This window comes from Trematomus bernacchii, unplaced genomic scaffold (genome assembly GCF_902827165.1).
Source record: "Trematomus bernacchii unplaced genomic scaffold, fTreBer1.1, whole genome shotgun sequence".
In the NCBI taxonomy this organism is placed as follows: domain Eukaryota; kingdom Metazoa; phylum Chordata; class Actinopteri; order Perciformes; family Nototheniidae; genus Trematomus; species Trematomus bernacchii.
Window position 1 is genome coordinate 14,622,624 of NW_022987727.1, and position 15,454 is coordinate 14,638,077.

General features: G+C 44.3%; 1 protein-coding gene across 2 annotated transcripts; it reads left to right on the forward strand.

Moving 5' to 3' along the window:
• Positions 1–295: 295 nt before the first annotated feature.
• On the forward strand, positions 296–15,292 carry LOC117494020. 2 transcript variants are annotated; one of them, XM_034144651.1, is made up of 9 exons: positions 296–405; positions 2,864–2,972; positions 3,765–3,939; positions 5,694–5,839; positions 7,487–7,663; positions 13,113–13,229; positions 13,380–13,466; positions 14,360–14,507; positions 14,753–15,292. In XM_034144651.1, the coding sequence occupies exons 1-9, from the start codon at positions 392–394 to the stop codon at positions 14,770–14,772; spliced, it is 993 nt and encodes a 330-aa protein (XP_034000542.1). In that variant the 5' UTR covers positions 296–391; the 3' UTR covers positions 14,773–15,292. The 2 variants fall into 2 exon arrangements, with proteins under 2 accessions (XP_034000542.1, XP_034000543.1); XM_034144652.1 differs by having other exon boundaries at positions 298–405; positions 3,765–3,929.
• The last annotated feature ends 162 nt before the right edge of the window (positions 15,293–15,454 follow it).

Here is a 15,454-nt window from a genome sequence, read left to right on the forward strand (position 1 = left end):
CACAGTGGGCTCACAGGGAGGGGGGGGGGGGGGGGGCAGGAGCTCCAACAAGCCGTTTAGGACAGAGAGTGAATACCAAATGTGAGTTTGGAAAATTGCACAATATAAATCTATTTTAGTATACCTCAACAATGGAATTATGATCATCAGTAGAAATGGCCATGTCATGGGACCTTTAAAATCCTGAACTGAATTCTTCTTCGACCCCTGTATTTCCAGCCCTCCCTCCAGGGGGCAGCAGCGCTCCTACAGCCCGTTATAGAGGCCATATCGCAGAGGAGAACAGGAAGAAGAAGTGTTCCTGTTGACATGTGAAGCTGAAGTTTATCAGCTGGAGGCGGTGAGCTGTCAGAATGTGAGCTGAGGGTCCTGCAGGCTGCTCTGCAAGGAAATGGACGAGATAAGGTCGGATACCAAGTTTCGTATTTATTAACGTTACAGTTTATGTCCTTTGTTTCAGGAAACCACGTCTAACTGTTCATATGGTTAACCCTGGATTATTCTCTGTTTAATAGCACTCACAACTCGTGACACCCGGTTCATCTTTTCTGAAAATGTTATTTGAGTTAAATGTACAGATATTTGCACATGATGCAATGTAGTTATGAACATGAATATACAGTCTGATTCATCTGTTGACTCTTTTATGAAAGTACCACATTATAGCTGTGGAGTAGCCTACTAAACCGGACATGGCTGTAAAACTGATATAGAAATGTAGCATAAGTTAATTTTTTTAATATTGAAATTAATGAATAGCAAAAAACTCAAAATAACATAAAATAGACAAAGAAACAGAGAAACACTTATAAGTGAGTTTTGAATACACAAGGAAATATGCATTTTTTTTTAGCAGAGGTGGAAGACGTACTATCTTGTACTTAAGTAAAAGTAGAAGTACCTGAGTGTAGGGATAGGTACTCTGTTACAAGTAAAAGTCCTGCAATCACAATGTTACTCTAGTAAAAGTACAAAAGTATTAGCATCAACATATACTTAAAGTACCGAAAGTGAAAGTCATTCTGCAGATTGGTCCATTTCAGAATAATATATATGATATGTTTTATAATGATTGATCATGAAAGTGTTCTCAAAGCTGGTAAAGGTGCAGCTAGTTTGAATGACTTTGTATACTGCAGGGTAGCTTGTGAATTTACTCCAGGTGGAACTAAAGTCTGATTTAACACTTGATTATATTTCACATTATTAATCCAAATCTGTAAAGTAACTAAAGGTACTAAATAATTGTAGTGGAGTAAAAGTACACAGTTTACCTCTGAATTGTAGTAGCATACAATGGAAATACTCAAGTAAAGTACAAGTATCTCAATTGTACTTAAGTACAGTACTTGAGTAAATCTAATTAGTTACTTCCCACCTCTGCATGCTAGTTACTTTTACACTTTAAAAACGAATGTATTCACAAAAACTGTTTGAAACTTTTACTTCATATATATATTTCTGTAATATTTCAATTGGTTCCTTTACTAAACTAAAATAACAAAACAGTAGGCCTATTGTGATTTAAAACCAAACATCTGATTACTTAGTTCTGCTTCATTAAGCACTTTACTTAACATGTAATAGTTATTTAAAAAACAGTTTGGAAAAATCTCAGTATATTGACCCTAAATATAAATTTATTGCCATGTTTTCCTGTATTTCCCAACTTTCTGCCTGTACAGTAACTATGGTTTGATCGTTACTTACAACATAAATGTCTGACTAAAGGTTTATTTGGAAAGCTGATTCTTGGAGATCCACATTGTCTCTGTGTGAGGATTGTGTGGCTTTGCTAAGCGTTTGTCTCATTCTTTGTTTTATCGACTTATATTCACTTTGTATCCATATATGTACTTAATTTGTAACAAGGTCCATTCGATTCTGTTTTAAAGGGTACCTATCATGCAAAATGCACTTTTGTACGTCTTTTATACATGAATATGTGTCCCCGGTGTGTCAGGGGACTCACCAAGTGTCAGAAAACACAACCCTCTCTCTTTTCCTCCATACCCAAATCTCTAAAAACGGGGCTGCAACGGAGCTGATTATTATTTGAATTGTTCTGACGTCAGAAAAGGGGTGCTTCGCCTATATGGGCAACTTTCCACCTATCAGGGGAATGAGAGACCGCTCGAAAGCGCTGGAGATGCAGTAGTACATATGCCAGGCCTGTAAGTGGCGCTGTAGTCTGCCACAAAAGCAGCGAAGAATCAGCCCTTGCAAAAACAGGGCTGGAAATAGAGCGAAATGAGGCATGGCTAAAATGCATGATCTGTTTGGTATTTTGAAAAAAAAACTTCACAGACTTGTTTTATATAGGTATGGCCCTACAATATATGTTTCAAATGATAGGTCCACTTTAAGATATCTTAAAACATTTTACCTACATTCAGAATAATTTAAATCTTTATCCTTTCATGCTTATGCATAGGCCTTTTTTCAGAAGATATTTTAGCTAGGAATAAGGTGTGAATATGGATATTAATGATCACTGTCACACTCTATAGTCTCACATTGTAACTCAAAATGACTGCTGTGAAAAAAATGACCCGCTGTACTGTTCCTCTTGCACAGTCCATTTCTAGGCGTTACATGCATATCTTGAATCCCCACTTGCTTGTTTCCTGCTGTGGTTGCTTGAGTACTATGCTTTTGAAACAAAAAGTAACTCCTCAAGGTACGTGTGTTTGCTGACACCCAACACACCATTAAATCCCTTATATTCTCAAAACACTTTGGTACAATACATTTGAATATAAGGGATACAGAAGATCATTTAGTGAACTTCATGAACAGAACTACTGAATCTCTCAGTCGCTTATTAATAAAGGATTCTTTTCTTTTCTTTTTCAAACTGCAGTCCTTTGTTGGGCAACCAGAATTCTGGGTACCCACAGGAAGATCCAGACCTTCTGTCTCCAAACCTGAGGCCAAGACACCGGGACCTGATCCCCACACCATGTGGACCGGTGAGCTGCAGGAACACAACCCACACACCAGTTCAACTTTATTTGAACAGTATAATGACTTAGAGCAGGGGTGTCCAAACTACTGCTTATATTGTACTTCATAAATATATATGTTCGCGCACATGACCAATGAGGGCACGTGATAAGTTTGTGCACGAGATGGAAGGCTGACAGGCAGGTAGGCCATCCAATTATCTGCCGCGGGCCGGCTCAGATAATTGGACTTGCTTTTTACAGCGCCACGGCTTCCACAGATGAAATATTTGTATGTATTTATTGTCAAAGCATTTCATTTATTCATTGCTATCGGGATGTTAAGAGCATTCCATGGAATATAACAAAAAGTGTTTCTGAAGTGAATTACCTACCCTACCTTTAAGGAATGAGCTGCTAACAAAATAAATGAAACCCTATATGGAGAGCTGTGATGTAGGCTGTTTTTTTCTTACAGCATTTTCAAGTATCAAGAATAATTTACATTGGATTTATTTTTCCAATTACCAATATACCTCACCTCTACGGAGTGGCCCATCCCTTCGTATAGTTCCCTGTATGTGGCCATAGCCGTGGGAACATGTTTCAAATGGGGGGTGCTGTGGGGAGGACACCAGGGCTGGTTCAGACCAATTTGCTGCCCTAGGCAAGATTTTAGCTGGCAATGAAAATTTTTTTTTACAGCCCTGTATTTTCATTCCTGTGAACTTCGACTTGCAGACACTTGTTCCAGTGAACATTTTGCCCTTATCACAGGTTGTTTCTCATTCTTTATCCTCTCCATCTCCCCCCTCTCAGATAAAGCCCTGGTCAGAGCTGTCCTGTCTGCTCAGACTCTACTTCTGCTTCACTGTAGCGTCCCTGCTGGCTCTGCTCGGCCTCACCCTGTACAGCGTCTACCAGCAGCACACGGAAATGGACCCCACTGCCGAGGACAACTTCACTGTGTCTCTCATCCAGATGGTGGGAATATGTGAGTATGGAGGAGTGCCACGTACTGTGTCACCAGGAAGTATAGCCATCTGCACTGTTGGCAAAAAGCACAAGTCTTTCTAAAATGATCTTGTGATAAATACTGTGGAGGAGATTAATGCAATAGCATTTCCTCCAGATGCCTCATATCAGCTTTGCCGGTGTATCACTTCTGTTTAACACATTTAAACCTCAAATATACTCCAAATTGTCATTATAAACTTAGGGTTACAACTAACGGGTACTTTCCTTATTGATTCATTACCAATAATTCTTCCACATTAATAATTTGTTCTGTTAATTTAATTTATTACTTTTTGACCATTTCGTGAAGGCTACTTTAAACGTTTCGATACACTCACTTTCAGATTTGTAGGCAGGCATTATACTGTAATGCCACAGTGTAAACATGTGTGTTTTGGCCCATTAGGCTAGTGAATTGAAATGTATGATATCTTAATATTTTGATATAACCAGTTAAGCTTTTAAAACATTTGCTGGACTGAGATTTGTATTGGAATAAACTTTATAACTGTAGGTTTTTATGAAATAATACATTTAATTGCAGCCTTTTGTAGTTTGCTTTGAAGTATTGTGACAATCCAGTATACCAGGAGATGGCAATGTAATCATAACGACTTTAAACTAGAACTCCAACTTGTATATTAAGAAATTAAGAATTGGGCCGTCCAGAAATGTACTTTTTTCTGGTAAGAAACGTAATGTTGGGGGCTTTTCAAGATATTATTTTCCCAAATATAAAACCTGTCTTAAATGCAGCCAAGAGCCATGTATTACTGGTGACCCTGCTAATTAGATTTTAGAGACAAAAATGATGTTTCTTTTCCCAAAGTCATATCAAGTCCTCCACTGTTGATTCTGATCATTGCTTCTAATCTCCAGCTCTCCCTCGGTCACATGAACATGCTCAGAGCAGGATTGGAAAACCCAGAGAGTTAACGGATCAGACTTCAAACCAGCTTCTTACTTGTTATTCATGATAGCCAATGGTAGGCCCAGTAAAGCAAGGAAAGCTGTATATTATATTGTGGCTTGCATCTTTAATTGGTAGTGGTCACAGGAAGAATTCAACAAACCAGTGGCGTCTTTCCTTAAATGCTAAGATGAATTGGTTAGTACAGAAATGACAAAATGTATTTTAATGACATATCCTGACTATAATAGGAAAAACAAATAAAGTAAAGTAGTGTGCATGGAAACATATTCACAGAAACTCAACCACTAATTGTATGTTTTATCATACAGTTAATTGGAATTGACTTAAAGGGCATAAAGGGAGTGTAAACTCAATGAATTAATAAGTTGAGGTTAATACGCTTTGTTTAGTAAAGTTACAAAACCTTACAAACCCTGTTCTTTTTGATATTTTATAAAATAAATGGTTAATAAGAAGGTCAGTTCCACTCATAATAAGTATAATTCAAGGATTTAAAGGCTTTATTGTCATATGCACAATAGCAACAGCGTAGTTATGGCTATGAAAATCTTAAATCTCAGGCTCTTCCAAAAGGAAATTAAAATAGTCAAAGAAGAAATTGAAATACATATGAAAAAATACTGCATTATAAGGGCTTTGAAGTCAGACATATAGAGGTTTTGTATAAATGAAGAAATGTGCATGTAAAAGTGCAAATGGGAAAGTGTAGCTATGCAACTGATTGTAAAGAAGTGACCTGTGCTGTGCTGTATGTGAGCATTGTGTGGTGTGTGGTGTGTGCCCCCCCCCCCCTGCAGTGTTCTGCATCTACTACATCAGCCGGGGGGTGCTGCAGGAGAACAGGCAGGAGCTGGTGGTGTTTGTGCTCAGCGTGCTGCTGGTGATGGTTCGCTCCATCGTCAACTTCTCCGTGCAGGAGGCAAAGAGCAAGCAGGAGCTGCTGGTAGGTCGCCCTCTACTGGCTGTCTGAGAGAGCACACTGCATGAGGGCATTTATTATAAATAATCAATTACCGCTATGATAATACATACACAAGAAACAACTTTGTGATTGCTGGCACGTACAGTTTGAGAATCATCTTCAAATACTCAAATGTTTTAATGACCTTTTATCTTGTTAATTTCACTGATTTATTGATTTTGATTGAAAAAATCAACAAAATCAACCTCATAGACAAATCAACCTCATAGAAAAATCAACCTCATTGAAAAAATTGCTTTAGATATTCAGCCTTTACCCATAGGGCAGCACATACCTGGAAAACTAGGCCCACAAAAATAAGGAACATAACATCTCTCAATCTTTTAAAACATTGCTTATTAGACAATAAAAAGTTGTCATTAAAAGTAGTAAGGCTTACATAATTGTTTTTGTAGATGTCTGTGCCTGTGAGTCTTTATCTGTGATTCTGTATGTGCTTTTGTGTCTGTGCTTTTGATTGTGCATAAGTGCTTTAAAATGTGCTGTTATTGTGCTAATGTGTTTTTTTTCTCTTCTATGTTTTTCTTTTAAAAGCAATAACCTGCCAGGAAATGCAGCTAACCCCAACATTCAAAACCAACATTATGACACGGCATACACAATTACATAAGAACATTTTCAAATACATCTCTAAAACTCTCAAACTTTTCCATAAAGCTATTTAAAATAAACACTTGTTCTTAAAACATATGTTTGATTCTTAAAATGTGAAACAACAATCAAGATGAAATATAAGACAGATCAGATCTGACCTTTCACTGTCCGTCTGAAATTGGAAAACTGAGTGTGATAAAGAAAGTATAAAATTAATCTGGAGTAGTCATTTTTGTTGATCTCTGAACAGTGTCTGGGTTCTTCCTCTACAAAGAAGATGGAGCAGCCTGTGTGTTGCCTGAGAGTCAAAACCAAGGGCAACATTGAGTAAAAATGGCTTAATACTGCTAGTAAAGTGTAATTTCTGTAAGAACACACGATGGCTCCCACAGGATTGTTGACATCCTCCTGGATGCATCTTCTTATTATGGACACTTGCATTTTCCAACATTTGGTCTACCTATGTTGTAAATGTATTATCTTTTTAATTGACACACGGCATCTATTGCGCGTCTGTCCGTCCTGGGAGAGGGATCCCTCCTCTGTTGCTCTCCCTGAGGTTTCTCCCATTTTTCCCCATTTCCTGGGGGGTTTCTTTGGAAGTTTTTCCTTGTACGATGTGAGGGTCCAAGGACAGAGGGTGTCATATTCTGTACAAACTGAAGTCCACTGACAGAAATGTAACATTTGTGATATTGGGCTATATAAATAAACTTGATGACAAATGGAACGCAGATGACTATCAACATTGTCATCAAGTCAGAGCTTCTCTTTATGATATAATTAAAAAAAAAAAATTCATCTTTTTATCTCTGGCTGGACCTCATGGCTGTGTGTAGATTTTTGCTGATGCTTAATCATCCACATTCATCATTTCTATTTATGATAATAGGGTGAGTGTCTTGTAGACTCTCAATGAGGCATAGTTACTGCCCCTCTTGTGATGTTATACTATAAAGGATGCCATATATACAAGATAAAGCACATCTGAACTGAGATCTGTGTGTGTCGCAGGTGCGTTTCGTGTGCATCATGACTCTGGGCGTGATCCACGTCTGCTGCACCACGCTGCTCATCCAGAGGCCCAACATCATGGCGTTCCGTGTGGGGGGGGCCTTGGAGATCCTCCAGGAGCAGTACTTCTTGCTCAACCTGTGTTTCTCAATGGTGACCTTTGACCTTCAGGCTCAGGTATTCGTGCATTCTTCTTTTCAAAATCTCCCCGACAGCTTCATGATTAATTATTGTTTTGACATTTAAAATGTATGGAATGACAGTCAGATTAACATTGGAACATAACAGTTTGAATATGGAAGAAAATGAAAATATATAAAATAAACCGTGACAATATTTTGTGCTAACTGCTATTACATTAACAGAAAAACCATTAATCATCACCAAATTTCATTTAACACCCTTTCAAACTGTAAATATGTGTGGGTGGGTGGGGGTGTTTGTGTGTGTATTTTATCTGATCCGGATGGTTACTAATTCCTTTTCTTTATGGCGGTCATTTGACCGGGAACACCATGGGTGTTACAAAGTTGACCAAATCATCAAAAATTCAATGAAAGTGGTGATCAGCAAATGTATATGTTCAAATGTCTGTGAAGGATATCATAAAGCCTTAATGCAATTGAATGTAAAACAAAAAAGTTATGATTGATGAAAGTAGTAGGCGCCGTAGTAGCCGACCCCCACTGTCGGTGCATCGAGTGCCTGGGGTCCGACCACACAGCGGCCAACCTGGGCCCGCTTGCAGTCTGCAGCGCCTGCCAGCTGATTCCTCGCCCCGGCCGCCATCAACGGCTGGCGCAGTTCGAGGGTTGCTACGTCTCGCCGGTGGAGGACCCGGAGCTCGAGGTGGTGGAGATGGAGGACCGCGAGGAGGGAGTGCCCTTCGTGTTCGCCATTCCAGCGGACCGGGCGGGTCCGAGCGTCGGAGAGAGGGACGACGATGGCGACACCTCGTCGTCTGATATTTCCGGCGACCGCCAGGAAGGCCAACAGCACAGGTCTGCGCGACAGGACTTCCCGGCAGTGATGACTATGGTGGCGGAGCGTGCAGGCTTGCCGCTCCCCCCACCGCTGCCACCGAGGCCGGTGAGCCGCCTGCGTCAGGGATTCTACGGACCGGCCCGTCCGGCGCAGCCAGCCTTCGTTTCACCCCCCCTGCCAGACATCCGGCGGTGTGTGGAGGCCACGTGGCGAGTGGCGACAGCTACTGAGAACGAAGGCTCCGGTGGCGACATGGGCTGGAATCCTCAGAGTGCAGGGTCACTCGGACACGGCAGAGGGGAGAAGGCCCCTGCCCCCGCTGTCGCGTGACCGCAAGATGCTTGAGTATCTGGATAAGATATTCAGGCTCGGGGCGCAGATGGCGGCGGCGGCCAGTAATCTAGGTGTGTTGGGAGTGTCGCTGATTTCCCCTCAGCAGGACACTCCCGCCCCCCCGCCTGAGGACGGGAGTGCCCTCTGCCTCCGCGGTCCGTCCCGAGGTACCGGCCCAGTACCGGCCCTCACGAGGACAGACTGACCGAACCCGGCGGGCTCCTGCTCCTGCTCCGGCCCCCGCTCTGGCTCCGGCTCCGCGAAGGGGTACTGGGTGGGGAGCTCCGTCCTCCAGGAGTTGACTGGCGGCGGGAGGAAGCGTCCCATCGGAGAGAGGTGATTTCCCCGGCCAGGACGCGAGGGCGAATCCCGCCTCCTCATGCCTCCTCCCTGTTTGACCCGTTGGTATCAAAGTCTTCTTTTCAAAATAAAAAGGATAACTTGTATTCCAGTCTGAGTGTCTTTTCTTTCCACACACCCACACAGCCACGCAATGTTGACCGTACAGTTTCCCCACTCGCTGCCCAGGTTGTAACTCCAGTAAAGGCGGCAGCTAGTGCGCATGCGCGGGTGAGAGTGATAAACCGCGCTATGCGGGTACAGGGACATTATGGCCGGCGTAGCAGGGTTAGGAAACATTTAACGCAGAGTGTAAAAGCTCCGCTTGATGCATTTCACTGTTTGGGTGAAAAGCATCATGTCACGAGAGCGCGCCGCGGCGCGTTCAAGGACCTCAGTAGAGAGTCGGCCCTTTCTGTGTCGACCCCCCATGGGCAGAGCTTCCCTTCGCGGGGAGTTTTGCTGCGGAACGGGTCACCAGAGAGTACCACAGCTTTATTGCTGGGGCCCCACAGCTGATTGCACATCCCCTAATACAGTGTTATGGGGAATGGAGGCCCAGCTGTGTGTTAACGGAGTGGATGGACAGGACGCTGAGACTGGGTTATTCACTCCAGTTTTGCAGCATCCCTCCTCCGTTCACAGGCATAAGAGAGGCGAAGCTATCATCCAGAGGGGAGATTTTTTTTTCTCTCAGCAGAGGTTCAGGCCTTGGTGCAAAAACAGGCAGTGTCTGCTGTGCGCACGCAAGACGGAGAGGGGGGGCATTATTCCCTGTACTTCTTGGTTCCCAAAAAGACAGGCGAATTCAGGCCCATTCTGGATCTTCACAGTCTGAATCTCCACATTGCACGCAGAAATTCCGGATGTTAACTATAAAACAGTTACTGCGATTGGTTTACAACCATCGACCTGAAGGACGCTTACTTTCATGTCGAGATTGCTCCGAAACACAGAAAGTATTTGCGTTTTGCCTTCCAGGGGGTGGCCTACGAGTACAACAGGCTACCGTTCGGCTACTCCCTGTCCCCACGCATGTTCAGCAAATGTGTGGCCACAGCGCTCCAGAGTTTTCTTTTACCTGGACGACCTCATAGTTATGGCCAGGTCCAGAGAACGGGCAATGTTTTATACAGCCCAATTGATCCTACACCTAACCAAGTTGGGTTTTGCGATCAATTGGAAGAAAAGCAAATACAGGCGTTGTATTTGGGAGTGGTGCTCGATGCAGGCAGGCTACGCGCCACCCTGTCAGAGAGCAGACAGGCATCCTTGCTTCGGGCAGTTTGCAGACTGCGACAGGGGGCAACAGTGACAGCTTTGACTATCATGCTGACCCTGGGTCTCATGGCGGAGGCTCACGTTGTGGTCCCGCTCGGGTTACTGCATATGCGCCGCCTGCAGAGATGGTTCTCCAGCCTGCGTTTAGATCTCAAGAGACACAAACGGCGTCTGGTGACCATCCCCGGATCACCTCCGGAGGGGGTCCCCACTGGGACGGGTGACCTCCTACATCACAGTGTTCACGGATGCATCCGGAACGGGATGGGGAGGGACCTGCCTGGGGAAAGCTATAGGTGGGCGCTGGTCTCTAACAGAAACACGACACAGCAACCTCCTAGAGCTACGGGCAGTAGTGTTGGTCCTCCAGCATTTCAAACCCTTCATTTAGGGGAGACATGTAATGGTCAGCACCACAGTGGCATATATCAACAGGCAGGGCGGAGTCCGCTCCGCCTCCTTGTTGACCACAACGGAGAAATTGTGGTTATGGGCCTCAGAGGTGGTGTTATCTCTGAGAGCCCTCCACATTCCGGGTCTGGAGAACAGGGGGGCCGACCTCATGTCGAGGGGCGGACCCCTGCCAGGCGAGTGGGCGCTTCATCCGGAGGTGGTGAAGCAGATCTGGGCCCGGTTCGGGAGAGCGGAAGTGGACCTGTTCGCCAGCCGGCGCAACAGCCACTGTGCCCTGTGGTTCTCCATGGCCCTGAGCGACGACCCGCCCTTGGGGGTGGACGCGTTTGCACACGAGCCATGGCCAAAGAAGCTGCTTTACGCCTTTCCACCGCTGTGTCTCATTCTCCCCCTCCTGGGGAGAGTGAGGCAAGAACATCTGTCAATCATCCTAGTAGCGCCGTATCGCGTGGGGGCGCCGTGGTACTCAGAGATGACACAGATGAAGGTGGGCCAGCCCTGGGCGCTCCCCCAGTTCTGGGGGGCGATGTCTCAGGAGGGAGGTGCAATCGGGGCGTTACCCACAGTGAAAGTGTATGCAGCAGCCATCTCGTCCTGCCATGAGGGATTTGGCGGCAGGTCAGCCTTTTCTCAGCCACTAATGTTGCGGTTTTTACGGGGGGTCAGAGGGCTGCGCCCAGTAGTGCGCGCCTCCGCCCCGCAGTGGGACCTGCCGCTGGTGCTCGAGGCTCTGGTCACAGAACCATTTGAGCCTCTGGAGCTCTCCTCCCTGAAAGCACTGTCGTGGAAGACAGCATTGCTACTTGCCTTAACGTCAGCCGAGTGTCCGAGTTAACCGCTCTATCGGTGCACCAGAGTTGTTTAATGATCCGGGGTGACCAAAGCGGGGCGACACTCAGACCGAACCCCTCCTTTGTGCCCAAGAGCCTAAGGAGTGCGTTCAGGTCGAGGGCTATTCAGTTGGGGGGCTTTAATCTTCCACCCCATAGTGGGGCGAGGGAGGCTAAATTACACCTCCTCTGCCCGGTGCTTGCGCTGGCATGTTATGTGGAGCGCACGGCTGCCCTCAGACGCACTGAACAGCTGTTTGTGTGCTTCGGGGGCGGGGTGACTGGGAAAGCTCTGTCCAAGAAACGCCTGGCAGGCTGGCTCTGCGAGTGCATTGCACATGCCTACGGACAGGCGGGGAGAGCCTTCCCCACGGGGGTCCGTGCACACTCTCCACGAGCTATGGCTGTGTCAACAGCCTTATTTAACGGCGTGAGTGTGGAGGACATATGCACGGCGGCGTCTTGGTCAACGCCAGGCCCCTTCATAAAGTTTTATCTCTTGGACATGTCTGGCTCCTTTTCATTGTCTGTGCTTGCTGGCAACGCAGGACTGGTGAGGGGGGGGGGGGTGTGGGTCAGTGGGCATCTGACCCCCTCCCCGGGCGTAATGCGCTTACGTGACGCGCACATGGGCCCAAAGGGGCTGGAGGACTCTTTTCCCCTGCTTTAGGGCAGGGGGGGGGAGAGTTCTCCACGTCATAGCACACCTCCGCGGGGTAAGCGCGTCAGGGTGTGCTCTGTCAGCCGCAGCCTCTTTTCTCTCCACGGTTACGGCCGAGGGGGAGGTTAGCAGCTGCTAACCAGAAAGCCGGTCAGAGACAGTGAGATGGAACAGTGTTGTTGTGGGACGACAGCGCGTGTATACATCGGGGCTCCGCCCACTGTACCCATAGAGTCCAGTAGAGGGCGGAGCCTGTGAGAGATATAACGAGGGGTTACGTATGGTAACCCTTTTTATATAAGCACAGCACCCCTGAGTAGCCCTCTACTCAGGGGTGCTGTCTGTCCTATGCTGCTTGCTGAAGAGAAGTAAAGGATGACAGTCAGGAGGCGAGGCCTCCTTTTATGCGGTGAGATGCACACGCATTCAGGTAGGCCCGCCCCGGGGCCGGCTACGTCTAGAAAGTCTCAGTGGATGAATGCTTGCATAGAGTCCAGTAGAGGGCTCCACCTGTGTTTATATAACAAGGGTTACCATACGTAACCCCTCGTTACCATACGTAACCCCTCGTTTCACTGTTGTTGGAGGAACTGGTCCGTGTGTTTCTATTGCAACACTTTTCTCCTCATGTGTATGATGAACATGTGTTGGTACAAAACAGCCAGCCTACACAATGGCATCTCTGTGTGAACATAGATCAAAAGAAAAGAGACAAACTGAAATACATGTATCCCTTCACATAATCTACTGATTTCTCTAATGTGTTGTTGTTGGTGTGTTTCAGTTATGTCTCTGTATCCTGATCACAACGTCGGACGTGTCCATGTCTGCTCAGAACACCATCATCCTGGCGGTGGGGGTGGTGTGGGCCTGCCTGACGGCTGCTGTGGGGGCTGCTGCTGTGAGTGCTCTTTAGCCAATGTTTGCACCAGTAAAACTGCTCTTCACAAAAAAGACGGAAAATAACATAACATGACAGAAGCTGTCAGAAGCACATGGTGTTAAGTTCACAAACAGTCATTATTGTAACTAAAAACGTGTTGTTTTTCAGGTTTTGAAGGAAGCCAAGATCTTTGTCTGGGTCTTCATGGTGCAGAACCTCCCTCAGCTGGCCTTCTTTGTTTATCTGATCTACACGGTGAGCTGTCAGGGAGTTTTCAATATTTCAATGAATGGAATGACCTTTTACTTGTCTGCTGTCATTTACAAAGGAGTAGCTTTCTTAAAACCATTGTGCTCAATATATGTTCAGGCCTGCCTGAAGACAATTCTTTTTTTACACAATGATGTAGATGAACAGTCCGGAACTAACTTTTTCTAAAAGGGTCCCCCCTGTGTTCCGAAACTAACTTTTTAGATAAGAGCAGCTGCAAATACTTCAAATTCCCAAAGTGAATGGCTGTATACAAAGCAAACAATTAAACCGTAGCTACCTCACTAACTATATACTGAACTATAACACAAAAAACATCGTATCGTGTGTCAAAATATTTAAAAAAACACGGCATAATACAGTATGTTCAAAATAAGAAAAAAACAACATAGTATAGTATGTCGAAAAATATGAAGAAAACAGCATAGTATACTATGTTTTAAAATATCACAAAATATTATATAGTATGTAGTACTGTATGTCGAAAATATGAAAAGTACATTATAGTAAAGTATGTTGAAAATATCACAAAAATGATGGATGATGGTGTTCTGAGCAGACATGGACAAAGTATATCGAAAATATGAAAAGTACCACATAGTAAAATATGTCGAAAATATGAAAAGACAGCACAGTGTAGTGTGTCAAAACCCCAAAAGAAAAACGACATAGTATAGTATGTCGATAATGAGGAAAAAACGACATAGTATAGTATGTCAAAAATATTACAATATTTCATATTTCCGGTATACAATACTATGCCGTTTTCTTCATGTTTTCGACATAGAGCCTTTAAAAAAAATGTATGTCATACTATACCATGAAGTTTTTTAACATTGGATTTCTTGATTTAACAAGTATTTTTGCTGTTTTTACAGGTGGTAACGAGATGGCTCCAGGACAGAAGGTATACCCTGGAGGCCGCTGCCGTCACAGGAGCTTTGATTTCCCTGGTGATTAAAGTGGTGTTACTGTGGGGCCTCATCAGACTGGTGCACAGCTTTGGACAAGGCCTGAGAGAGAGGAGTGAGTATACTGAGTGATCCACTTATTCTTACTTTACTCTGAGCAGAAGACAAAAAAAAAACTACATTGAGAAAATATGTAATCTTTGCCGATTTCGAAATATCCTGAACTACTTCCCTCTTTAATTCTTGAACACATCGTTAAAACTGAGAAACCATCCCCCCCTCTGCTGACCGTGTGTTTATATTAGTTAGAAAGTGTCAGAACACCAAAATGTTGTACTCAACTTTACTACTTTTTTTCAGTGTTTGCCCCCAGCAAGTGATAAAACATCCAGTGGTCGCGGACCAAGGACACAGCTGCATGCTGGGAGCCCGGCATTGAGAGGTCGGAGCCGCTCACTCACAAAATGAACTGCTGACATTGTCCACATTCTTTTCTTTGCCTATTGTGTGCCGAGTACTGTATATTTTTATTTCAGCTAACACTCCTTTTTACATGGATGTAAAGCATCACAACTGAAAACGCCTTTGTAGCTTGTATTGTTTTAACTGTAATACACATTGTGATATCTGAGTGGTTGTACTCTGTGTAAACGCCAAATATTTTGTATGCAGACACAACTTAAAAGTAATTCTATCTTGAAAGGTCTTACATTTCTTTCCTGTAAATTACATTTACATTTTGATTGACTTTAGTTTGCTTTTTGAAATTGTAATCGTTCAACCTAAATCATGTGACTACAATGTCTAGACTACTTCTCTATGCAACACTGGAATATGTTTTATTCAACTTTCTTACTCACTCCCTTTTTTGCACTGTTCTAAATAAACTATCAAAACAAGGTTGATGTTTTTGATTTGCCGTCAAAAAGGAGGTGAAATGAAAGTTATTGGGCTGAAGAACTGCCGTTACGTCCAGGTAACATTTATTACCTGGAGGTAAACACATGAACCCAAGTACTGGCTCCAGGTGTGAAGCAAGTTGATCAAACATGAGGATACACA